The 27,468-nt window shown below is 35.0% G+C and overlaps 1 protein-coding gene and 1 long non-coding RNA gene across 2 annotated transcripts in view; both read left to right on the plus strand.

Annotated features, from left to right (window-relative positions):
• The window catches only part of LOC149790161 (uncharacterized), a 338,762-nt gene that overhangs the window by 214,859 nt on the left and 96,435 nt on the right, over nt 1-27,468 (plus strand). The gene's annotated exons all lie outside the window — the stretch shown is intronic.
• Nucleotides 3,039-22,955, plus strand: LOC149790164 (uncharacterized). Its single transcript, XM_089973408.1, has 4 exons — nt 3,039-3,152; nt 11,940-12,010; nt 21,488-21,551; nt 21,846-22,955. Exons 3-4 carry the CDS (start codon nt 21,539-21,541, stop codon nt 22,583-22,585), a joined length of 753 nt encoding a protein of 250 aa, XP_089829534.1. The 5' UTR covers nt 3,039-3,152; nt 11,940-12,010; nt 21,488-21,538; the 3' UTR covers nt 22,586-22,955.

A 27,468-nucleotide genomic window follows, 5' to 3' on the forward strand; every position in this document is an offset into this window, starting at 1 on the left:
CGCTTGAGAATAAAATCGGGATTTTATTCCCCCAAAATTATTTCAAATGCAGATACGCGTTACTACACGTAATAAAATAGCAAAATTATAGCGACACAACACGCTGACTACGGACACGAATATACACACAGCATACGGTTATCTAAAGAGCGATCTATAACATTTCAGCGCTTCTACTCATAAAATCAGTGCCTACATTATCGCTTAACTTCACGTATCTAATATGCATCTGGTACTGCTGTAATAACAGCAAACCATCGCATCAAGCGTCCACTCGACAATTTCGTCTGCGAGATGATAGGCGAGAGGTTGGTGGTTAGTTTCCAATATGAAGTTGCCCCCGTACAAGTACCGCTCGAATCGTGATATTCCGAACACGATTCCGAGGCATTCTCTCTCCGATACGGAGTAGTTCTTCTCTGCAGCAGACAATTTCCGACTGCCGTACGCGACAGGAAAATGCGTCCCATCGTGCTATTGCAGTAGGACCGCTCCCAGCTTCGTGTCACATGCGTCAGTGCGAAGCACGAAGTCTTTGGACAGGTCCGGTAGACGGACAACCGCATCAGATGTAAGCCTTTCCTTTAGCGCTTGGAAAGCGTGCTCACACGAGTCAGTCCAAATAACTTTACTCAAGGCACGTTTCTTGGTTAGGTCAATCAACGGCTCCGAAATCGCGTTGAAATTGGCCACATACCTCCGGTAATACCCAGTCAATCCCAGGAATGATCTCACCTCAGTTTTCGTGGTGGGCCGGGCGGCGTTTTTCAGCTGCTTCACCTTGACTAAGGGTGTGTCCCAAATAGTCAAGGTTGGGAACCCCAGGTGACATTTGGAAGGGCTAGCCGTGAGTCTCTCCTGACGCAGCCGCTCCAGAACGTCAGCTAGCAGAGTAAGGTGTTCACTCCACGTCTCTGTGGCTAGCAAGAGATCATCCATGAAGTTGTGGACACCTCTATCGCGCAAGGGCTCCTACAACTTCCGCATCATTCTAGTGAAGATGCTGGGCGCATTCTGGACTCCAAATGGCATGACCAACCATTGGTATGTCCCATCTGGAGTAGTAAAAGCGAGCTTTGCCCTATCCTCCTTTCTCACAGGGATTTGCCAATACCCCTTGGACAAATCCAACTTTGAGAAAAATTTCGCCTTCGCGACAGAAACGAAAATATGTTCTGGGTCAGGTAACGTTTCCACTTGAAATTCTGTCACCTGATTCAGCTTCCGGTAGTCGACACAAAACCGATGTGTGCCATCCTTCTTTTGCACTAGGACTACCGGAGAGCTGTACGGAGAATCGGCGGGCTCCATTACTCCCAGAGCAATCATCTGCTCAATCTGTTCCCTTACGACTAGTCATATCGCGTGGGGCAAGGGGTAGTGCTTCTGCTGGACTGGCTGGTCGTCCACCAGCTTTAACCTGAACTCGACAAGTGACATTCTTCCGGGCATTTCCGTAAGCACATCGGAATAACCGGCCAGCATTGTCTCTATTTCTTCCCGCTGTCCGGCAGTCAACATGGGGTCACACTCCACGTCCGAGGGTGTCTCAGTCCTCGTTAACGGACAGCTCGGGACAGTGTTCGCACCTTCAATATCGCCTTCGGCGTCCTTGGTTACGATCGTGGAGACGACAAAATCGCTGACGGCCTCCCTTTCCCGGTATCGCTTAAGGAGATTGGCATGGTATGGCTTCTCCTTAGTTGGTAGTCGTATCTGATAGGTTTGACCTACGACTTTCCCGGTTATGATGTACGGACCCTTCCAAAAAACTTGCAACTTGTTGTGTTCTTGGGATAACAGCAACAAGACCTTGTCGCCTACGTCATACTGGCGTGGTTTCGCGCGCTTGTTGTAATACTTCGCTTGACACGCCTTCGCTCATTTGAGGTTCTCCTGCGCGAGTGAACAAACCTCCTCCAATTTGTTTCGCAAATCCGGTACGTACTGATAGGTATTAGGTAACTCTTCGACAGCGTGATCGTCCATCCACAGCTGTCTCAGTACGGCGATTGGGCCACGTACGGTCCTCCGGTACAAGAGTTCAAAGGGAGAAAACCCTAAACTCGCTTGTGGTACTTCCCGATATGCGAAAAGCATTGCAGGAATGTACCGATCCCAATCTTTCTGGCGGCATTCGCACAGCTTCTTGAGCGTGTTCTTCAATGTCCCGTTAAACCGTTCGACCAGTCCGTTACATTGGTGATGATACGGTGTAGTCGTAAGGTATTTAATCGACATCAGTCGGTTTAACACTGCCATCACGCGACTCATGAATTGTGTCCCTTGATCGATCAGGATCTCGTCGGGCACTCCGACTCTTGACCAAATCCCAAACAGCGCTTCCGCTGACTTACACAGATAAATTAGTATTGCTATAAACATATAAAACCAAACACCAAAGACAATTTTTCAACCGTATTATAACAAGCGAGGTTACAAATTTTGTTTTAACTGGCTAGCTTTTTCTGTTACAAACAGTTACAGCTCGATCGCTCAGATGATTTCACTTGTAAAAGTTATACCTTGTTTATGGGGTTTGCTCAAGCAAATGAAGGCACATAAAATCATATAAAAAAACAAGTTGGTTCAGTATTGTGCTCACATGGAAACATTACTGGGTTCAGTTATACGATATTACAAATTTGCAAGTCAAGGCAAAACACATTTGTCAGTTACCTATTGATTATCCATCATGAACAAGTATGGATCTAAACAAGATCTTCCATAAATCCGTATGTATGTATGTATGTATGTATGTATGTATGTATGTATGTATGTATATATTTATGTATGTCTGGATGTATATATGTGTGTATGTACATATAGATATATAGATATATTGCTGTTATACCTTGATCCTTCAAAGTTCACCATTATTTTATTTTATCTACCTTCTACGTGCTTGAATAAGCCCCATGTTAGAGGTATTCCTAATCCAGGTAGTAAATATTTGTAGCAATAACAACAAGGTCAAATCAATTATTCGTAGCCTCGCTAGTTGCTATATGGTTACAGAGTTGTCGATACTGTTTGGTGTGTTTGTTTATAGCAACAGTACTTTATCCGGGTAAAAGTAGTACTTTCTTGGTGTGGACACGCTAGATAATTCGGGAATTTCACGTCTTTAATTTATTCAAAGGAGACAGTTGGTAAGTATCAGTATATTATTATAAGACTACATAAGTATTTAGTATTACACAACTGTTCCTACCGTTAGAGTATTATGAAGGTCATTTTTACAGGACTAACTTGAAAACTGGGTCCATATCCATTATGAAATAGCTAATTTAGAATTTATTTTAAAGTCTTTACCATATGCTTCAGTAACATTCTGAAGAATATCACTGATGGGGTCATCTTTCAAAACGTCATTACACAGATGTAGATTATTTCTGTATGATAGCTTTAAATTTATTTCAGTTGATTGGCACACATAGTCAAAAAGAAATAGTCATTAGAATAAAAAAGTCAAACGAGTCAACAAAAAGGACAGTATGAAAAACACATCTATTGAAATGACGTTATATTCTCATGGATAATGTGCATTTCTTTACAAGTCGGAAACTTCATTCTTTAACGTGGGATTTTAGATTTTCCGAAGATTACCATCGTCAGAAATACTATTCATTTAAACATCAAAGTAACTTCCATTTTTCTCTTTTTCCTTTTTACTCTGCATCGATAATCATGATGTCAATACGGGCCCCGGGTGGCCGGGTGATTGAAGGCTCTCGTCTTTACATATCACTGATATCTCACCTCTGTCTGAGTGCGTTCGAATATCGGTCTCCACCAGCATGGGAATGTGAGTTGCCAGTATATTCCCACGGGTCAGTTGGTCTTCACGGGTTTTTTCCGGGTTCTTCTTCCAACAGATATAATGGCCACCATGTATAGTCTATCAAGCGCTGAAAACTAGCATTCAATCAGCAACAACAACAACAACTACCCCAACGTTATTCAATTATTTTTATAACGTACCTATAGACATCTGCATATTCCACGTATTCGGCTCCTTTTATTTCGAGGCAAAACCGTTAATCGGTGATTAGATGATCGGAATATCGACCGATAACGTTCCGGTGCGAAGCATATTCATGGGATTTACCTAATTCGGTTTCCATCTTTTGTCCATAGGAAACGCTTTTCACTCCAACTGCATCGGCTCTAAAAACATACTTATATTGATGTGCCGTGAAGCACCAAACTAACCTAAACTCTTTATATTCCGACCAAACAATACCCAGACTTACTACAATTAACATGATTTATTTTTGTGGCGTTAAATTTAATAAATTTTGCAAAGAATTATTTGATACATAACCCTTAATGGAATGTTTATACATAATGCGATTGACATGGCCCATGAAGTAATGAAGATTGTATTGATGTGTAAGAGGATCATTCCCTTAAACTTCCACGAGAATAACGTTTTGTTTTCTCGTGGTTTTTTATGAACAATTGGTCATACTAACCTTTTAGATTGTTTTTTACAGTTGGTTCCTGGGTCAGAAGAAATTATTCTCCATGATTTAAGTCCTATGTTATCCATGATTTAAGTCCGTTGATTTAAAATGCCCATGTCACTCAAAATGTTTAATAATTCAAACATGAAAGATAATTATGATAACTTTCATTACTTAGAAAGAAAATGTTTCCTCGTATTTATCTTTGTATATAGTAATTATAAATATTCACATTGTTAAGGAACGAGAAAAAAACTCTCAAACGATTTCCTTCTGTACAATAACATAAATATCAATGATAAACATTTATATTGTAAACTTTAAGTATATTAGTTTATTTTATAGAATAGTTATATTTCACTGCCAGTACTAGCCATCCTAAAAAAAGTGAAAGAAAAAAACGATAAACAGACGGATGAAAGGATTTGATAAGAAATCGAGCATTAAAATTTAGTGAATAGGTGGGGATGGGGCGTGTGTTTGGGATTTGCCTGCTCGGCTAGATGAATATTTGTTTTACCTGTGTTCAACTAATATGAGGAATATAATACTTTTTTCAAGCTATTTCAGATTATATAACACCCACCACAACCACAAGCCTTACCGTCCAGAAACCTAAATAAAATTAAATGGTATGTCCCCAACTGAGTTCAGTTTAACAAATATGATAGCATTCATCCCTATACTTGAAAGGGTCGTAATTATTTACAAACTCAAAATTCACCAGGTAAGGTCAACAACTAATAACCTTGCGTTTTGCTCTATCCAAATTTTAAATATCCAAAAGTATTGAATATTCAGAATTAATTCCAAAAGTCTTGAAAGTCCTGATGTAACACTTGTGTACGAGATAAGGTTAGGAGAGTGTGCATGACTTGCTTATGGTTTAATGTATATGTACAGTGTTTGTTTGTTATTGCTCTTGTATTGTATCCTGGAAAACAAATTATACACAGGGACTCAAGGGGTAGTTAACAAAATTACCAATGGCAGTTACTCAGCGCAACTGTGAATGGCGCCACCTCATGAAAATGCAATGGACCGTGTAATACATTGACTTTATGGGACAAAGAGCACACTATAAATTATGAATGTCTGCATAAGGAAAGGCAGCTTACACATTTAAAACTGTTCTTTATAAAAATAGAAAACCGACTTTATGAAACCATACTTAGTTCGTCAGAGGCCTCTAATGGACAAAACTCAAGTTGTCTAATATACATCCCGTGATGATATTCATTGCTAAGGACTTGGACATTTTAAGAGATTTGGTCTTATATAGAAAGATTGCCATTCTTTGCCACTATCATTACTATTAGTGAATTTCTTGTTATGCTTTAATTTAATCGGTGCTTTATTTCCAGTATTGAGTTGAAGTGCTGTTAAACCCAATATGTACACACACACACACACACACACACACACACACACATATATATATATATATATATATATATATATATATATATATATATATATATATATATATATATATATATATATACTGCCACAGAAAACATACACTCTTAATATTAGATGTGGTTTGGCTATCGACATCCGTTGTTGAATGATTTTATAATTGCTTAATAATGGGAACTAAATGGATAATCTGACGAAATGTCAGGAATTAAATGTGTGTGTGTGTGTGTGCGTGTGTGTATGATTTGAATTTTTAACGCAGCTTTAACAGTTTTTCAGAATTTTTAACGTAGCTTTAACAATTTTTCAGTCATATCGCTACGATGTCTGTAATGTGGTAGTTTATAGCAATGCCAGACATGTAGCATGATATCCCAACGAGTCACATTATCCTGACACCAGGCCGACCAGAACTAACACTAGCCTCTTAATGCTGAGCGCCAAACGCGGCAGTTTTTAGTACCATTTTTGTAAGTCGTTGCTATGACTCGACCGGTGATGAAACCCACGACCTCCTGCATCCGAGGCGGACGCTCTAACCACTAGGCCACCGGAGCGGTCGGAATTAAATGAAGCACACGTATATTTTATTAAATGTATGAGGCCTCTGCAACTTAACTGAAACATACATACATACATACATACTTACATACATACATACATACATACATATCGCGGTACATACATACATACATAGATACATACATACATGCATGCATGCATGCATGCATGCATACATACATACATACATACATACATACATACATACATACATACATACATAGTGCTTGTGGTGATGTAAGTGTTTGATGCGATGTCGGTGGATGATGGTTGAAGTGTTAACAACATTGGCAGTGTTTGTATGAGCAGGAGGAGTCGATGAGTATAAGGAGGATCATAAAGGGGAGGACGAATAGTAATAGAATTTCCATTTATACAATTCGTGCTAGATAGACTAAAAAAGAAAGAAGAAAACGTATTGTACCTTGATCTTTATTCATTTTTACTTTAATTTTTTCTGCCTTCGTTTGCTTGAACAAATTACATGAAAAACATTTGCATGATTCAGACAGTTATTGAGTGTAACAATTAAAACCAGCCAGGTTAAATCAATAATTCATAACACTGCTCCTTGCTATACGGTTGCAGTATTGCCTTTAGTATTTGGTGGGATTGTTTATAGCAACAGCACTTTATCGGGTAAATCAGAAAAGTACTACCTTGTTGTGATGAACTCGCCGGATAATAAGGATTAAAAAAGACACGATCTATATTATTATAAAACTATATAAATGTTTGGTATCGAACAAGAAATATATACACTCATATTATCTAAGTTCACGACTGATTGAAGTGCTATCGATTCAGTGTAATGAAGGCCATTTCTTATTGGGCTGATTTGAAAACCGGTTCTATATCCATTATGGAATTGTCAGGTCGAGGGCTTTACTTTCACTTTTTACCATATTATTTGAGTAATTGATGTTTTTAAGATATTACTGATGTATTTATCTCTTACTAATACATTACATTCATGGAGATTATTCTCGTTGTCTCTATCCACACTCATTAGAGTACGTCTATCCCAACAATCATTCAACCAGTTTATAATCTATTCATAGAAATCTGATTACGCCAAATCGTTGTCGCTTTATATTTAGAGATGTCGCGGTGGCTCAGTGGTTAATGTGTCGGAATCTCCATCGAAGGGATGTACGTTCGAAGTTTAAAACTGGGACTAGCATGGGTCTGCTTCCATGGTGTGTCCATTGGAATGGCTCTTTACTCCAATTGCCTTGGCACTAATAATCAACTTGTGTTGATATGTCATCAAACAAAAACCATACTGTTGATATTCCGACCCAAAAATACCCAGGATTACCCGACCCAAAAATACCCAGCATTACCCCAGCCAACTCAATTTATTTTTTGAAGTGTAAAATTTGAAGAGTTTATATAAAGATGTACTTTATTAGACAAATAACATTGAATTAGGTGAAGTAAACACGATTTTACTGATGTGCGATTTGATCGATCTTATAAGATTGTTTATGAACGTTACGGTTTGTTTTTTTCTCGTGCATTTTTGTAAAATGAAGAATCTATCATACTAACTTTTAGTTGATCTATTTTATTAAGCTTTGTAGAATAAGGACATTATTTACCAGTTATATTATCCCAGAGTTAGGTTTGTTGATTGAAAATGACTATGTCGCTTGAAACCTTTTCAGTTATTCAAAAAATAGGAGATAATTATGTTCACTGTGATACTTTCAGAATGCAAACATAACCGATCTCTTTTGCCATGCATATTTTAATGAAAATATGGTTTTAATAAATTTTAAATTCAATATCTGTCGATTTTAAAGGACGAGAGAATTTCATATTGCCGTCTTCAGTAATAATGCTTAGGTATTTCTCTTGTTAGGCTGAAGTATATTAGGATGTGTTAAAGAATATTTAATCAAAAAGAACAAAAGGCATGCGAGGAAGATGCATACAGTAGTATTGCAATATATTAATCTACTCTTCCGAACACTGATTAATATGTGCAGGTATCTTAAAACTGTTGCAGTATAAATGCTGTACTGAATACCACATTGTTTTCTTTGAGAAGTTCGGGAGCTTGCATTTTAAGAGATTTTAAATAGACATTTGGTAATTAGTAATCTTCTACAAATTATACATCAGTGTTTTTGTAAAGCAGAATATAAGTACTCATTCAGATCACATTTATGCACAATTATGCGTGTATAAATATGAGGAAGGAGGAGTAGAAGTTGTAGTTCTAGTTATAATATCAGTACTAGCCAGGCATACGAAATGAAAGAAAGGAAAACGATAGCTAGACAGATGCATGGATCGGGTAAAGGGCCGACCAATGGGGAGAGTGGTTGAAGGTTGAGAGGTGCTGGGTTTGAGATTTTCAGTTTGACTCAAATATAATTTTCTTTCACCTCAAGATAATTATTTGTTCTCAACTAATATAATGAAAATAGTCGGTACTTTATATATGAAACAGAGCAAACATACTTTATTTCAAATTACTTAAGCCTCAGATTACTTTTTGAAAAAATCCAAGCACCCACGCACACACTCTCCATACCCCCACCACCAAAATAAACAAATATAAATTTCCGATCCCCTGCTGAATTCAATTGAACAAACAGGAAGGCATGCAAAGATTGCAATTTTTTAATTTTTATCCTTATTCTTGCTTCTTTGTTGTTTAAATTGATCTGCCTTAATTTATTTCAACAAAGCCTTGATCAAGGTGTAAATATCACAACTGAAGTCATTTAAGCGCTCTTGAAAAGAATGCGCAGTAATTGTATTCAACTACAAAAATCACCCACGTAGGATAAACTACTCGTGACTTTATGTTTTGCTATATAAAGAATGCTCCGCTGTGATTGGTGGGTTTGTTTGCTTTAGCACAATTTAAAGACATATTGATATTACCCGTGTTCACAATTGCGGGAATTCCCATTGTGTAATTGACCAACCATTACACATATGTAATTCAACAATTAGGTTCTAAAGGGGCTGAAAGTGTGCATTCAATTTTACCATAGAAACATAATTTTGTAACTAGCCAAAAATATATGATTGTAAATAAGACTAATTGATGAAGAAAAACTTGATATATTTTGTTACAGCTGGTAAAATAGCTCCAACAATATAATTTATCTCATTATATAAATGCATCCCCAATTCAAAATAACATTTTTCTATTTTCATTTCCATGTCTAATGTAATGAAGATCATCTTTCATTATGCTGACTTGAAAACGGGTCATATTAAACACCTCAAAGATACGCACTGACACGCCAATACAAGCAAAGTGGATAGTATTTTCCCCAGTTCCTATTTTCTTTCATATTTTTTTGTCAATCGTTTAACGCTCATTTGCCCGGATAGAGAAGCAAATACGTTTACCCAGGACTTTGAACCTGTATACAATTGATTTGGATACATATTTCTTTCTTGTAATAGTTCATTACCGAGAAATATGAAACTATGTTGTCGCTCAATATGTAATCCCGATTTTAAAAAATAAATAAAAACATCATTTGGAATGAAATAGGAATGAAAAAAAGAAATAGCATACATGCCGTACTGACTCTGATAATTTCGAGAGCTTGCATTTTAAGAGATTCTAAATAGATATTTGGTAATTGTTAATCTTGTATATATTATACATAAGTGTTTTTTATAGTACAATACAAATACTCATTCATATCACATGCGTTCACAATTAGAGATATGAGGAAGTAGGAGGAATGGCAGTTGTAGTTCTATTTATACTATCAGTACTAGCCAGGCATACAAAATGAAAGAAAGGAACACGATAGAGAGATGCATGGATCGGGTTAAGGACCGACAATTTAAATTATTTTCTTTCGATGGGGATAGTTGTTGAAGGTGGAGAGGTGTGGGGTTTGTGATTTTCAATTTGGTCTAGATATATTTTTCTTTCACCTCAAGATAATTATTTGTTTTCAACTAATATAATGGAAATAGTAGGTTCTTATATCTATGAAACAGAGCAGATGTAATTTTTGAGTTATTTAAGCTTCAGATTACTTTTTGCAAAACATCTTCGCACCCACCCACTCTCCATCCTCCACCACCAAAATAAACAAACTTAAATTTCCGATCCCTTACTGAATTCAATTAAACAAGCAAGAAGGCATGGAAACATCGACAGTTTGTGCTTTTTATCCTAATTCTTGCTTCTTTGTTTAGTTTTATCTGCCTTCGTTTATTTGAACACAGCCATGAACAAGTTATACATATCACAACTGAAGTCATTTGAGCGTTCTTGAAAAGAATAGGCAGTAATTGTTTTCAACTACAAAAATCACCGAGGTAGGGTACACTACTCCCCGCCTTACGTTTTGCTATATGCAGAATGCTCCGCTGTGATTGGTGGGTTTGTTTGCTTTAGCACAATATAAAGACATATTCATATTACCCGTGTTCACAAATGCGGGAATTATCATAGTGTCATTGGCCAAACATTACCCATAATTCAACACTGCATAAAACTAAAGAGAGCCTAAGTAGCATTTTTTGATGTAAAATGCCTTTCCTGCATTGATTATTAAAATTTAGATTATCAAGAGGCTGAAAGTGTGTATTTAGTTTCAGCATAGAAACATAATTTTGTATTATTATTATTATTATTATTATTATCGGTAGTAGTAGTATTATCCCAAAATATTTACTGTGCAGGTATCTATATTTAAAAGTTGATAATGTATATTTTTTGTCACTTTTTTAATTTAAAAAACAAACAAACATTTTAAGTGAAATTTATATGTAGATTATAGAAAGGTGGATGATGAACACGATGTTTGTTCACCCGTGGCTCTCATAATGAGTCAGACCTTAATCAGAGGTTAACTCTTGGACAACCCTTGGGCCAAATTGGCGAATTACATGTAAAAATAATCTCCTCAGTTTCAGCATGTGTGGAAGGAGCCGTTGCGCTGTATATCGATACGAGAGATGCTGAAATCATTCAGGAGGGCAACGCATTTAATAATTTTAGTTACATTTTAAGACGTTCACTTGAAAATTAGCAAAGCCACATAATCGGACATGAGCGAACTATAATAATGATTTATAGTTATGCCTTGTTCCTTCAAAGTTCCGTTTTGAATAGGCGTACCTTAATGACTATGGTGTTGATGCTGATGACACGAAACGCTCTTTACACGTACATTTTTAAAAACAATTTACAACTTAATCTCGTTTTGGCGTGTGTTCATTTCGTGTATTAAATACAACCTTAATTAATATGAGCGACCTTCTCGATGAAACTGCTTTTTTGATGAAAATGTTAGATACGAAAAGTTCAGTCCCTTACACTACCAAACATTTGGCAGTCAGTATCAATTACATTATACGCTGTAAATTACCACAGGAAATTTGCGTGTGGTATAAATCAAGTATGTATTTAATATATACGTTGTATCTTTGATATACAACTCGTACAAATATTTCATTAAATGAAAACTCAGAAAACCTCATTTTATTTTTCAGTGAACAAGTTATGCGTCTTACAGGATACAAGAAACACAACATACATATAAAAAGGTTTAAAAGTGACTACAGTAAGTATACCGTAACATAAAATAAAGATTGATAAGTTATGTCCTTTGCCAAGGGAAATTTCTAGCATTGACCAATATAAATAAAATAAAGGTAATTGGAAAAACACTTTAAAGGGCTTGGGTAAAAAAGAGAAATGTTGTGAGCCTACGTTTAAAGAACTGGTTTGTAGAATAATAATTATAAGGCATACTTACTCACTGTTTAGAGAATTAAGAGAAATATTGTCCTTTTTTATATATATTCGAGAAACAATTTGATGATGAGTAATGTGATCAAAGGAAAACATGAAGAAAACCTAGTCCTGCGCTAGCAAGAGGGTTTATACTTAAAATGATTGAGACTTTTATGGCATTTCTTCTCTTGTGTATGCTATTTTTTGTCGTCAAAACGATTTTCGCACAATGTATATCTTTAACCATTTTGTTCTTCGCCTGCAACTTGGTGGTACATTATTGTTTTGGCGCACATCCATAGTGTATAATTACAGGTATTAGTTCAGTTATGGCTACTGGTATTGGTTCAGTTATGGTTGCAGTTATTGGTAGTACGTGTTTAGGCTCTTTTAAACAGCAACAAGAAAAAAGTGAAGACAAAAAGCTTTGTAAAATTTAACAAATAATTTATTTCCCTAGAACAACAAAATTAAAAACGAGAAAATGAACTTACTGTTTTAAGAAGCAAATCCAAAAATAATCCAAGAATAATCCAAGAATTAAAAAATAGAAGTCCTAGCAATAAAATTTTATAATGAATCCGAGTTCGAGTCCCGACGAAACTCCAAATGGAAGGCGATGACGTATGATGTGGTCCCTGTAGTATTGACGTGTCTACAGCTATTTTTTGAACCACAGAAAATAATATTCCGATGTTTAAATTCTGTAAATTTCTATAACTGTCTTTGTCCAAGAATTAGTTTTTAGCAAAAATATTTCCAGGGAAAATAATCTTTTTGAATCCAAAAAAATCATGAATAGAAATTAAAATTAAACTCCAACTGGTCACAACAAAAAATCACTTTGACGTCTAAGTGTTTTAAAGTCCAACTGAAATTATTTCTCAAAACATCACTATTAAAACTGGCTACTGCGCAAAACAGACGCCCAGATAAGGGTCAGCCTATAAGTAAAACCAGAATTTCGAAATACAACGTGGAAGCTATTTACATCTAAAGTCAGTACTCCAGATTTCACTCTGAAACCCACACTAAGAAAGAATTTTTAAAACACAACGTTGTTTACTTCAATTTGTAAATCAAGAACAGGAACTAGGTCTGCTTTAGATGCAAAGTTTTATTATTAAATTTTCAAAAAACTGAACTGAACTTCTGGGACATATCAAATCTAGTAAATAAAATTACATTGCAATATCATGTAATGGAAAAAAAAGATATAAAAATTAAAACTAAAAAACAAACAATTAAACTAAATCAAATATAAATTAAATCAAATCTACATCATACTTCCACCGATAAAGCAAAACAAAGATTTATATAATAAAGCTTTCCTTTTACTATAGATTAGTTATATGTTAGGTTTAAAAGAAAAACATAAGAAGAACTCTTATGAATTATACAAAGTGTACAAGAATTAATTCATTTCTATACACGGGAAAGTGCATGTGCTATTAAATAATCTTTCTACTTAATGTGCCTGATATCAACATTATATTCTTGCAACAACAAACTCCACATTATTAGTGTTTGATTTTTATTTTTCTTCTTGACGATGAAAGTAAGGGGGTTGGGTTCACTATACACAATAATCGAAGAAGGAGCTGAACTAATGTAAACTTCAAAATGTTGTAATGCCAATATCAAAGCCAAACGTTCCTTCTCGATTGTTGAATAATTTCTTTTTTTCTTAGGAAAAATAACACACTGGATGATCAACACCATATTCGTCTTCTTGAATCAATATTGCTCCACCCGAACATCACTTGCGTCAACAGATAATTTAAAAGATTGGCTGAAATTTGGAGCCATAAGAACTGGCGCCCTTTTAAGTACGGCTTTTAACTTATCAAAAGGCTCCTGACTTTTTTCAGACCAATTAAACATTGTCTTCTTCCTCAATAAATTTGTCAGGGGTTCAGCAATTATAGAAAAATTGGAACAAAATTTCCGATAGAATCGAACTATACTTAAAAATCGCATCAGTTGCATTGTACTAACAGACACAGATAATTCAAAGATAGCCTTGACCTTAGCATCCTTAGGTCTGATTTGACCATGTCCCACGATATGTCCTAGAAAAGTTACACTAGCACGGGAGAACTCTCTTTCGGAGAAGTTAATTGTCAAACTTGCATCAGTAAGTCTGTCAAAGAAGTTCCGAATTGTCGTTAAATGTTCTTTCCAGGTGTCGTTGTAGATGATGACATCATCGATGTAAGCATCACAATTATCTAGACCAGAGGTAATGATATTCATTAGACGTTAAAAAGTACTTGATTACACATTAATTCCAAACGGCATCACTTTATATTGATAAAGTCCATCTGACGTCATTAATGCTGAAATTTCCTTTGCTCATTCCGTTAGTGGAATTTGCCAAAATCCATTCACACGGTCAAATTTAGTGACATACTTGGCATTTCTGATTTTATCAATGCAGTCGATTCTTGGTAATGGAATTGAATCTGTTTTTGTCACACTGTTCACCTTCCTATAATCAGTGCACATACGGAACGTTTTATCTGGTTTCGGAACAAGTATATATTGTGAACTTCAATCACTTTTACTGGGCTCTATGAAATCATTCTCCAGCAAATGATGAATTTCTTTTTCCATATGTTCCTGTTTGAGATGGTTTTTCCTGTACGATTGTTGTTTCACAGGTTTTGAATTTACAATTTCAACGTCTGTCTCTGGGGTATTGGCATCGTCTGCTGTGGCTGTGGCTGTGCAGGCATATGCGCGAGTGACGCATTAAATTAAACTCCAACTGGGACTCTATTGCAATTGGTGCAGACATTCTGAGAAGTTTGAGTTACTAGGGTTGCTACCGCGCTCTTCTTTCTCCCACGTTTCTCTGCCGCCAACAGCCCCCTCGCGAATCAGCGACTGCTATGCCCATGCTTAACGTCAGTCTCCAGGTGCCTCGGTCCTCGTCCTGCATTTCCCAGCCGTCAGGTGAAATGTCGCATGCCTTCGTGTCACTCTTGCACCCATCCTTGAAACGGAGTGATGGGCGGCCGACTCTTCTGGTGCGAGTGGCCAGCTGTCCATGTAGGATGCCCTTTGGCAACTTCCCATCCTCCTTACGTCTGACGTATCCCAGCCATCAAAGGCGGCGTTTGCTCAGCAGGGAGGACATGCTGCGGGTACTTGAATGCCGCAGGATCTCGCTGTGTGGGACACGGTCTTGTCAGCTGATTTTCAGGATGCATTTTAGGCACCGTATATGGAAGGAGCTGAGCCGGTGCTCTTGCCTCATGTAGGTGCTCTAGGTCTCACTTCCCTATAGAAGGGTACTGAGAACGCAGGCCTGGTAGATCTTGGTCTGTTCTGTCAGCGTGTTGTTTTCCCACACCCTCTTCGTTAGTCGTGCCATGATGGTGTTTGACTTTCCAAGCCTTCTGTCCAGCTCCACATCAAGCAAGAGAGTATTGCTGATGGTTTACCCCATTATCATCACCACAACAACAAAAACCCTGCCCCCCCCCTTGTAAGTAAAGTCATAAGTCGCCAGCTTTATTCTGATCCATGTTAACAGACACACACACACACACACACACACACACACACATATATATATATATATATATATATATATATATATATATATATATATATATATATATATATATATATATATATATATATATATATATATATATATATATATATATACAGAGAGAGAGAATACAATGAATGGATCAGTCAATCATGTATAAATAAAGGTACTACTAGCATCACAGCAGTCGTAGTTGTGCTGGTAGAATTTCTGCAGTAAGACATAAGAATAGCATTCAGGAAGTGGTGACGCCTATTATAATATCCACAAAGTGGTAACAGCCAAGAGGCGATTGGCATACAAATACAATTTAGGTAATTTAGTAGCACAGACTATAAAGGTCTAATTATTAGTGGTGGTGTGGTCGTGATATTTAGTGTTTAATGCGAGGTTCAGGAATATTTGGCTGTAGTGTCAGTAACATTGTCAGTACTATTATTAAGAGGAGGAGGAGAAGAGAGGAGAATCATCAGAAGGATTAAAATTACGGCAGTGTGACTTCATTTTCATGCTTTAATGACATTATTTGCTTTTGCTGTGTGATTATTACACTCTTGCTATGCTAAACTTATTTGACACTCACTCATGAAATTTGGTATGTGAGTTGTTTATAGAGTTGTTATGGCATATGGATATACCACAATGAAAATGTTTCAGTCTTGTCTAAAAAAGTTAATCAGTGTGACCCAAATTTAATACTTCAGAGATATGGATTTCCAGCTATCTGTTCATTACACCTTCAATGCCATGGACCCTATTGCACCTGCAGACGCAACAATATCAAAATGACTTGGGTGATATAAGTACCTATCAACTTTGAGAGGTCGTAACATGCGACTTCATTTGTTGTGCGCAAAAAAATAGTCCCAAACAAAGTTGGACTAATATAAACGTTTGAAAGTATAAGTCAAAGAACAAGCATCCTTCCTAATAAACAGAACATTTTACACAGACAAAGTCCTTTTTACAACACATAATGTCGAGTGTGCGTGATATCGCATTGTTTGATGCAGTTCTCGTTAGCCAAGAGTGCAGTAGACGATCCATGTTTACGTAACCTAACATGTCACTTTCACAACTAAACAGTATGCTGTTGCAATATTCATGTGCAAGAAAGTTTGCTAGATGCAGACATTCCAATATTTACTGTAATGTATTTGTGACCGGATATTTGCAGTACTTGACTTGGAACAGCAGACTACAGAATATGTAAACAAATTTCATTTTGTGTCGGAATTCATCACATATTTACCACGTACATATGCAGTGGTTGGATAAACTTCTGTCAGTTTGGAGACCTGTTTATGTCCAAATTCGTTGTAAACAGAGGTGAGTTAATTAAACAGTCTAAAATGCACCGTGCAATAAAACATACGATGAATATTAGATATTATTTGTCAAACAAGGTAATGTCTAAATTCCTTTCATGTCGGGTCCACTGAGAAGTGTAGGTACAAGAAAGTTATGGCAAATGTCCGAGATAAGTAAAGAGAATTTGTTGCGAATTAACAAAGAAAATATTATTGTCATGTGATGCTTTGTACAATAATTCAATGTATTTAAGAGTTGGAAAAACATTATTTTCCAATAGGTGTTCTATCGGAACTTAAGCTTCAATCGCACATGGTGGTAAAATGTATAACATTTGATCCATAGAGTAGGAGATAGGGAGTTAAATGAAACTTATTTTCCCTTATTAATCGTATTTTTACTTGTGTCTGCTCTAAGTTACTCCAAAAGCTGATCGATTGCATTGTAATTCATCATGAAACAAATTCAGTGTTGCACGTAGTTGTTATGGATACACACATTATCCCCACCTCGATATGGATTAGATCACTAATTCATTTCGTATAGACGTAATATTAACATATTAAAAATTAAAACTTTATTCATCAGATGGGTATGCAAACCTCACATGATTATACTCAGTAGAGCTCCATTTTATTGCAATGTTGCCATATAAGCCAAAATATCTTGCATTCACGAAAAACAGATGTTTGGATGCATTTATTTTATTATCGCCATGTTTAACAGGAGGATCCCCTTGTCTGCATCAAATAATATAGCCTCGCACAAAGAAATCATATGCTATTTTGTCAGGAGGAAATTAAGTAAGGCTAAGATTGGTAATATTTGTGTTGTCAACTGCATTACATTGAATGAAGTTTGTGAAATTAATTTGATATCGTAGATGTATGAAGAGAAGCAAAACTAATCTAAAGAAAATTAATTTGAAGAACTACTTCTCTGAAGCAAGCTAGATTAGATTAATTTACTGTCTTTTGATCTTCAAACGTTTATAATAATCTCTGATACTGAAATCCGCTATAGGTCAAACCAGTGTCCAGTGTCCCTGTCCTTTAAATCTTGTGAACAGACTAAAGGAAGGATAACATGGAGATTTAACAGTAGCCTTTTTAATGATCCTGATTATGTAACTGCTGTAAAACGTTTTGTATCTGAAATTGTAGATATGGATCAGAAGAATAGGAAAACTAGGGTTACTATTTTGCCATTAATCAGCTATTTTGGGAAGCTCGTGAACACAATGATAGATTTTCACTGAAAGGTTCATTATTATTACAAGAATGTCTCTCAGCATTAAAAACCGAAATATGTAAAATCACCTGGTTTAAATGGTTGTAATGGAGAATTCTATACTGATTCTAATGCTACAGAAAACGAGGAATTATTTTTTTTGTATTTAACAAAGCGAAATTCCATGCTTTATTGGAAGAATCGAAGACCCATATCTCTTCTTGATGTTGCTCGACAAAGTGTTTTTCAGCCATATCAAATAGAATGAAAAAAGTTTTGCCAAAATATAATTAGTGAAATTCAAATATGTTTTATCAAAGGCCGATATATTGGAGACCGTGCACATCTGATTTGTGATCGAACAAAACCAGAAGAAGTAGATATCCCTGTGATGTTAGTTGCACTAGATTTTGAAAAACAAATGATGCTATTTACAATGAAGAAACTTTGAAATGTTTCGTACCTCTATTTGTTACCTTATTTTCTGAATGTTTTTGTTCCGTTCAAACTATGGTCATTATTTAAGACATTACAAACAAATATTAATCGATTGTGGAATAAATTCAACCGGAGAACAAGAAAGTAAATTACACTTAATTGAAAGAATGCTAAACTGCACAGTCCACCACAATATTACAGAAGGAAGAGAGCTAAAAATATATTCCTAGAAATTCTCTATTGGGCACATGGATAAAGTGTCTGGCAGACGTTGTTGATACCTCATCATATAAAAAGACAACCATGGATGCAACAGACATACGCTATGCTTTTGTAGGGTGGACTCAAATGAATATCATCGGATATAAGAAAAGAATACAATTCCAATTTGTATGAACTGTCCGACTTTTCTGCAATTTCATTGGATATAAACGATCACGCGATCAAGCAATACTGATCTTTACTTTTTTGCACACTTGTAAATTCTAAAGACTACATTAGGTTCCCAGTTTCCAGATCTTTTTGTGAAGATGTATCTATGCCAACGCATTACACCATATTAACAACAAAAACAAGCCCCCTACCCATATTTCCAATCAAAGTTTGCAACCCCTTACTAAAACTGCACATTAGAAGTTAAAAGAATGTAATCGCGTAATCATTCTTGCACGCAACACTACCCTTTTTTGACAAAGAAAGCATATGGCAAGCTTTACAAACCAAACTACATTAGGAATTGCACTTTGCTTTGACAATATGTTCCAGGTCAAGGTCATATGACTAGTAGGCCATCTCACAAAATGTGGGCACAGATTCTACTTTTGAATGATCAAAATGCTTAGAAAGCAAGAACAACGGATGCTACAACAACACGTTCCATACGCTAGCGTAATGTTGAAAAAAGGAATAGTCTGGTTTAAACAATAACAACCAAAGAAATTTAATAACATAACCTTACTGAGTTCCTTCGATCATTGCCATGACACACTCTGATACTCCACCATGTAATAATATACAAGAGAAGACGACTCTTGGCATGCAAAGACTAGGCGACGTATTCTGGTGTATTGTGAAGAGAACAATGAAATAAAACTAGCAGCGATCCAATGCTTTCCTATGCTTTATTCATAAAATCCGTTAATATGATGACAGAAAGGAAGAAAATTGGAATTATAAGGATAAAATGTTCATGGTTGAGTATTTAGCGTTGTGTAAATTGTTACCTAATCACTCACAAAGTTGACATAACGTCCTTCGGACTTTACGTACTTTGTGAGTGATTAGGTAAAATTTGAATATCTGTAAATACCCAGCCGTGATCATTTAATCCTATACTAATCTACTTTGTCTCAATGGAGATTTTTTGTATCCATGTAATTCCAATTTGTTCTTAAGGTACAAAATTGCCGCTATATATGTTTTTTTCATGTAGAGTATCAAAAGGAGCTAAATATGTGTCTTGAACAGTATTCCTCCAATCTGCACATATTATAATTATTAAGTTCTCAACATACACACACGTCTTTCCTTAGCTATCTAAAATTAGAATAATTATTAAAATTGAGATCAAACATGTTCTCAAAATTTCTTTTGTTGTCATTAATTGTGATATCTAAAACGAAACATATACCTTAACTGTCTCCTCTTTCTCTTTGAACTACAAATTCGAAATTAGCTTTGATAAATATTGAACCCAGTACCATCACTAATGCAGTAGTTGCATGTATCCTCATTCAAAGGCTCAGAATATTTAGTCATTTTCATACTACTGTATGAGTTTCCTGAAAACATATTGTAGACATAGTTACAAATACCTCTTCGATTTAAATACCGAGCCTTACATTCATCTACATTAGTAGATAAAGTAATCATTATACATACCAATAAGAGAAAAGTTACTTATCCATGTTCTTTTACATGACTAAATATAGTCTTTATCATCTGGAGTTTACAATTCGCATGATACCAGCACTAACACAAAATTCATATATCCGTTATAAAACCTTATATAGTTTGATGAAGATATGTCTGCTGTTCATAGTTGATACAGTGGATGACAAATTATATATACCAGTTTAGTGTGACACAATTCATGGATTTCAATAAAGACACCACTCATGGTTATATGGATATGTTATCCTAGAGAAAGTAAAACAGTAGTCATTGACAAACAAGACTGCACACAATAAAAGAGTCTACTCGATGTAACATTTATATAACTCTGACAACATCTGAGTGTGACTTAAACTATATCAGCTTAGTGAACCAATAGGCACAGCAAAAATTGAGAGTATAAATTAGAAATAAATAAATGAAATAATAAAAGACACAATGGGGTATACATGAGTCGGGAGCGTGAGTGAATGAAATGATAAATAATACAGACTGTGTAGGCTGTCTTAATTGAGAAATGCACAAGATGAAAAATATATTAATGAATAAAGGAATTAACTGATGAAAGATTTCTCAAAAACTTGCATCGTTCAAGGCTTTTAATCTTGCCACATATTTCTGTTACCTTATGATCTTGGTGATTGTTTTCTAATTTCTAATTTATTCAAATGACGGCTTACAGACATTAATGAAAAACGCTTAGATTTTTATATTTTATGAAACGGTTACCGTTTAGAGTAACTCTTTGGTTTCCGTTTTAACCTTAGATATGACGAAGTATTTGGAAGCAAATGTTGGAAGCAATTTCCTGTTATTAAAGTATTCACATTATTTGATACAACTGATATTTCTTTCTGTCGTTTATTTCAGTGAAGGAACTGATCTTTGAAGTGAATTAATGAAGTGTGTCGCTCAACAACCATGGCAAGCGCAGGTATGAGGCATCATTAATCTTTGCATAATATGTATGGGTTTTTACACATTTGATTATATATCCTCTCTATATATAAGAAAGCATGTATCCTTTCTCTATATAAGAATTACTGACACTGAAAATGTGTTATGGACGGATACAAGCTTCTAAAGGCACTTATTTTTAAAAGTATAAACTGCCAACAATAATTCAAAGTGAAGTCATGATTGTATCATTATCGAAATTAATATATTTGTAAACGTTATCGCAAAATTAAGTGTTTGGGTGAATTAATTTTTCCATATAACTTTCCAGATCAATTGAAAGATGAAAACCTATTTACAGAGGACGAATTCAGTAATTATTTCCGGATCAACCTGGAATACAATAAAAACGGATGGATGTGGACCAAAGATGCCATTCTTCACTTCTCTTTAACAATCGAACAGAATTCTTCTGAAGGAAAAGAGCTAATGACATATCTAAAAAATAAGCAAATATTTCCAGAAGTCACTATTGGGACAGATCGTCTGCAAGGCAAACTGAAGAATGAACCCAAAGGAAGGCACGTAGAAGCAATACTATTAGATGGTCTTAAATCAAGTTTGAACAAGTTCAAAACGGAAAGAAAGGATGAGAAGGATAAGGAAACTACTTCCACGAATCTCAAATCGCAAGACATCGTTCACCAACTTAGCCAGATGAAAATAAGCAACAAAGACGAACCAGTGAACCAAGTGAATCTAAGTCTCGAAATCTTACTAAATTATTCTCCTTGCGCCATATGTGCAAGAAACATAGTAGAATTTAGGGAAGAAATTATGAAGATATTTGATATTCATATTATTATACGATTTGGCTCATTTTACAAATTTGACGAAAAAAGAAATCAAACCGGCTTAAAGCTTCTAACAAGTAGAGGAATCGTACTAGACCTTATTTGGGGATACATGCCTTTACAAAGTCAGATAAAGCAAACAGGAACTGATGAAGAGAGAACGAAAAGAGAAGAACAAGACCAGAGATACATGGAGCTGGTTAATAATACTGAGTAGAAATTGTGCAAACTTGTTTTCACGAAGTTTTAAATGTTCTCTTTAAATATATTGTTCAACGTTAACGGTATTTAATTGTTTAAATAAGAAATATAACAAATATGTACACATGAGCATACTGCTAGTCTAAATTAAAGCAAATAAGACAAAGCTGGTAAAAATACGCATGCACTCTACTTAATTCCAGGCAGTTACAGTAAATCTGGATAATACTGTAATAAAGATGGAGTATGCGCATTTGGTTATAGTGCCCAGTTTTAAGGAATTCTTGGATTTTGTGATTACCTGTGTTTTTATTAGAATTCGGTGCAGTATAAATATAAAATGTTATCATTAATACTTAATATCTGATTAAATATATAGTCATATATCTACCATGTTTATATTGTAAAAAGGAGAAGAATATTATAAGCTATTGCCTTTAGTTATATTCCTTTACCTTCTCTGTTATAAATCTGGTAATATCCAACAACAAATGTATGAAATAAAATATGTTTCAGCAAATGATATTTTATGAAATGAGAATAGTGCGAGCAATAATGCAGAAATATTCAAAAGAACCTGTAAGTACAGTGATGATACATTTTCCGGGAACCTGTGTATATCCATTTAAAATCTCCATTTAATATCCGAACTGGATCACCCTTTCCCACTGTTCTTAATGCTAATTTATTACAAAATAAAAATGATTTCTGGATTGCATTGGTTTAAAAACCACACTTGCTTCCATTGGTTAGAATTAGAAAATGTTTTTCTTTCGCTTAGTAAAACACGTGTTCCACAGCATATCTTTAAGACTCGTCATGCTAAAAAGAGGGATACCATGGTCTGCAACAAATATCACAGTATCGCACCTAGAGTCCATATCATATTTTTCTTCAGTACAAAAATTTAACAAATATATTTATATAAATATAAATATTTTGTTGTCAGCTATTTTACACAGAAGGGAGTTTATGAAATGAAGAATGAATACAAAACTCAATTTACTAGCCGATGGGATAATCTCAAAGTATTTAGTGTTCTGTTGTTTATTTTCCGAAAAAGTAAAGTCGTTTTCTAGCTGTAAAAATTGGGTGGTCCGATACCTATGACCTATTTAATCCAACTAATAACGCAAGAGAGAGAGAAAGAGAGATACTTGTAATTTAGAAATTAAGAGATCAAAAAGACTGAAGTCCCACTTTGGAACTCAGAATATAAATAAAAGTCACAGATTCTAATATGCCACAAATAAAGGTGAAAACCAAAGTTTATTTTAATCCTTTTCCTCAAACCAGGAAATAGATATCATAGCAATGATATAATAAGTGAGTAAAAATGGAGAATGGGATTTTTTTTAAAAAACATGTCCACACCATGGTACTGACCAAATAAAGTTTTGGTGCTATACACGTTCTAAAGGCTGACTAACACCAAATATGTACACATTGATCTGCATTCCGGTGACTCACTGGCATTCAGTTTGGTTATTATTATGCATGTACTCACTTATGACGCCAAAATCATGGAAATAAAAATGAATAATCAGACAAATATAATCCAAAATATAGTTGTCAAGATAGGTGAACAAGGTCGTTTGTTCTGAGAAACAGGATTCCGCAAACATTTCATAACTGTAACCAAAGCAAGATATATAACATACATAGTGTTAAGGTTCTGACATATAACCTTGGGATAAATATCTCATTCCAAAACAATAGATAAGTGGAGATTGGAGATAATCTATCCATTCCAACTTTTATCATAACAACGAGAGTTGCTAAGAAGTTAATTTGGCTTTACATCAATTGTCACTTGAAACGTGTATGAATATAGGGGTCTGGAACATAAGGCCAAAAGAGAAACTGACCAGACCATCAGAAAATACTAGATCACAAACTGCATAATGAGTAAAATCAAAGCTTATTTCATTTCATATCAGTAAAAATGTCTTTTAAAAGTGTATATTAAGTGAGCAAAATGTAGAGATGTCACAAAAACAACTATATAAAAAAACTTTAGAGGAAATACACAATCATGTTAAATGAAACCCCCAAAATGACAAGTTCATACCCTGGTACCGCGAAAAGGAAGTTTGTAAGCAATATAACTCAAGAGGCCTGATTGTGATGTATATCTATATTGTGGGTTAACTTTTGACCACAATTGTAGATGATAAAGGTCAATTATACAGATTTACACTAAGTTAAGACCACAAACATGTTACATAGTAGCTAACGTATCTCAATGATTGTGGATTGAACATTAAGATAATATTTATAAGCATGTTAATATGACCTTTGAAGGTTCTAGAAAGAGAATTTGTTTCTGGATTTGATGGGAAATGACCCACATCCTGGGCATCGTATTGTGTCTTTGTTTTTTATGTAAGTTTGAAGTAAACACAATTAATTCATTCTAATTGGACATCCGTCTATTGGAATCACGTTTAGTTGAGTTCAGATATAATTTGAAAAGAATTATTGATTTTTATTTTTAATTGAAATTACAAACTATTCTTTGCAATTTTGCACCAAATCACTGTTGTGGGATCGTAAATTCATTCAAGTACATTATTGATAATAATATTGTGAAACATCAAGAGTGTTCGCAAATCAGCTCTTCAAAGACGTTTGGCACATCAGCACGTTCCATATTGGAAATCATTCGGAACACTCTATACTTTTAGACTTGCGATAGAATCTTTAGTATTATTTGTGATATAATTCACAATAATGTAATTTTCTCTGAAATTTTCATTTCATAACTTAGAGAACGAAAACGTTTGTCAATTTTATTAAGTTTGTTGGGTTTCCTTCGTTCTGATACTTTGTTTAAGGCCATAGAGTCAAAACGAGGCTAACATCAAAGATTGTCGTTTAATCTGGATGAGATGGTAAGTTTAAATTCGTCATTATCCAATTTTAGACAAAAATTCATTAGCATTGAATTTGTTTCCTAGTTTACAGGTACTGATTCAAATTAATTTCAATGCGACTAAATTTACGAATAAGTGATTTTTCAGGGGTGCTTGTGGCGGCACAAAGCAGTATCAAACATGATTATTAAAGTGGATTATTTTGTTATCGAGGATAAATTAATTAGTTCAGCCAAGTTCAAGAATGTGCTGCCGAAAAAAGAAAATCATCGACAACTCCGATCACAAATAAGGAACCGTGCGGTTCCTGATTTACGGACGGTAACAGTTAGATGAGAATTACGATTTTCTATTTGTCAAACATATTGTTCCCTTAAGCATATAAGTATTCTGCTTCCTTTAAGAATAAAATATATTTTTTTTCCTTTTTTGTTCTTCGCATAGAAAACATTAAAAGAAGTATATCCCAACAGGGTCTTCAGGTGTCCAAGTGATGAAATGCTCTCGTCTTTTACAGACAACTGACATCTAACCTCTGCTATAGTGGGTTCAAAATCTCTGGCTAGGCCAGCATAGGTATTTGAGAAATCTGCTTGTACCTTCTGGGCCTTTCCCAAGTTATCCTCCATCTGATATACTGGCCGTTAAGTACAGCCTATCATGTGCTGAAAAATGGCGTTTGGCCCTCAACAACAACTGCTCTTCCAACAGTATTCAATCAATTTATAATGTAGCTATAACTATCTACTTAGGCCATTTCTTTTCGTCTGTATATTTAGAGGTAACGACGTGGCTCTTTTATTAGCCTGTTGGAATCTCCACCCAAAAGGTGCAGGTCCGAGTCATGTCAATAGGATTATCTTGAGTCGGCGTCCGTCGTGTATCGTTTTTAAGGCTCGTTACTCCAAATACGTAGGCATCAATAGCCAATTTCTGTTGGTATGTCGTAAAGCACTAAACCAAACCAAACCAAATTATTTTTGTCCAACCAAATAATACCTAGACTTACTACTGTTAAAACGATTTATTATTTTTGAAACGTACAATTTCATGAATTTATACTAAGACGTATTACACACATAACACTGAGTTGAATGTTTACGCTTCTTGCGATGGCCCATGGTCGCCAAGAAGTACACATGCAGCTGTAAACGTTTCAATAATCTTAACTTTGTTAACTGTGATACTTAGAAAATATTACTGATCTCTTTTCCCATTCTTTACAAACTTTTTCTACTAGTTTTCAATTTAATATATTCCGAGAATATAACTTAGAAAGAGCCGTCTTCAATGATAATGCTTAGGTAATATTAAATAACAAACTTATTTTAAATTCATTTTTCTTTAAGTATTACATTGCTGCATAGAAAGTTTAATGAAAATACAAAAAACATGCAAATACAATGGTATTGAATTCTTTTAACCTCCGAACACTGATTAACATTTGTAGTTGTCGGAAAACAATTGCAGTATATACAATTAGCTGCGTACCATATCATTTTCTTTGAGAATTTCTAGAACCTGCATTTTAAGAGATTTTAAATGGATCTTTCGCAAGTATTCATCTATTATACATTTATTGTATGTGTATTCAGTATAGTACAACACAAACATATTAGAGGTGTTCATAATTAAAGGTTTAATAGTATGGGGATGGAAGACGAGTGGTAGTAGTTGTTCCATTTATAGTAGCAGTACTGGCATCATTTGCAAAATGAAACGGAAAGAAGAAAAAATAGCGAAAAATGCAAGGTACAAGGATTCGGGTTAGAGTCCGAACATTTAGAGTGTGGGGAGAGTTGGCTGTGATTTTCTTTATGGCCTGGTTATAATTTTCTTTAACCTTAAGATAATTGATTTTTCAGCTAATATGATGGATATAACATGTTCTTTTATCCATAAATCAGAGCAAGAATACTTTTTCAAGCTATTTAAGGGTCAGATAACTTTGTAAAATGTCACAGCACCCTCTCCCAACCCAAATAAAAAATTGTCCGTTACACTACTGAATACAAATTACAAA

The sequence above is a fragment of the Sinohyriopsis cumingii genome, chromosome 10 (assembly GCF_028554795.1).
Source record: "Sinohyriopsis cumingii isolate HCF-2022 chromosome 10, ASM2855479v2, whole genome shotgun sequence".
Classification (NCBI taxonomy): domain Eukaryota; kingdom Metazoa; phylum Mollusca; class Bivalvia; order Unionida; family Unionidae; genus Sinohyriopsis; species Sinohyriopsis cumingii.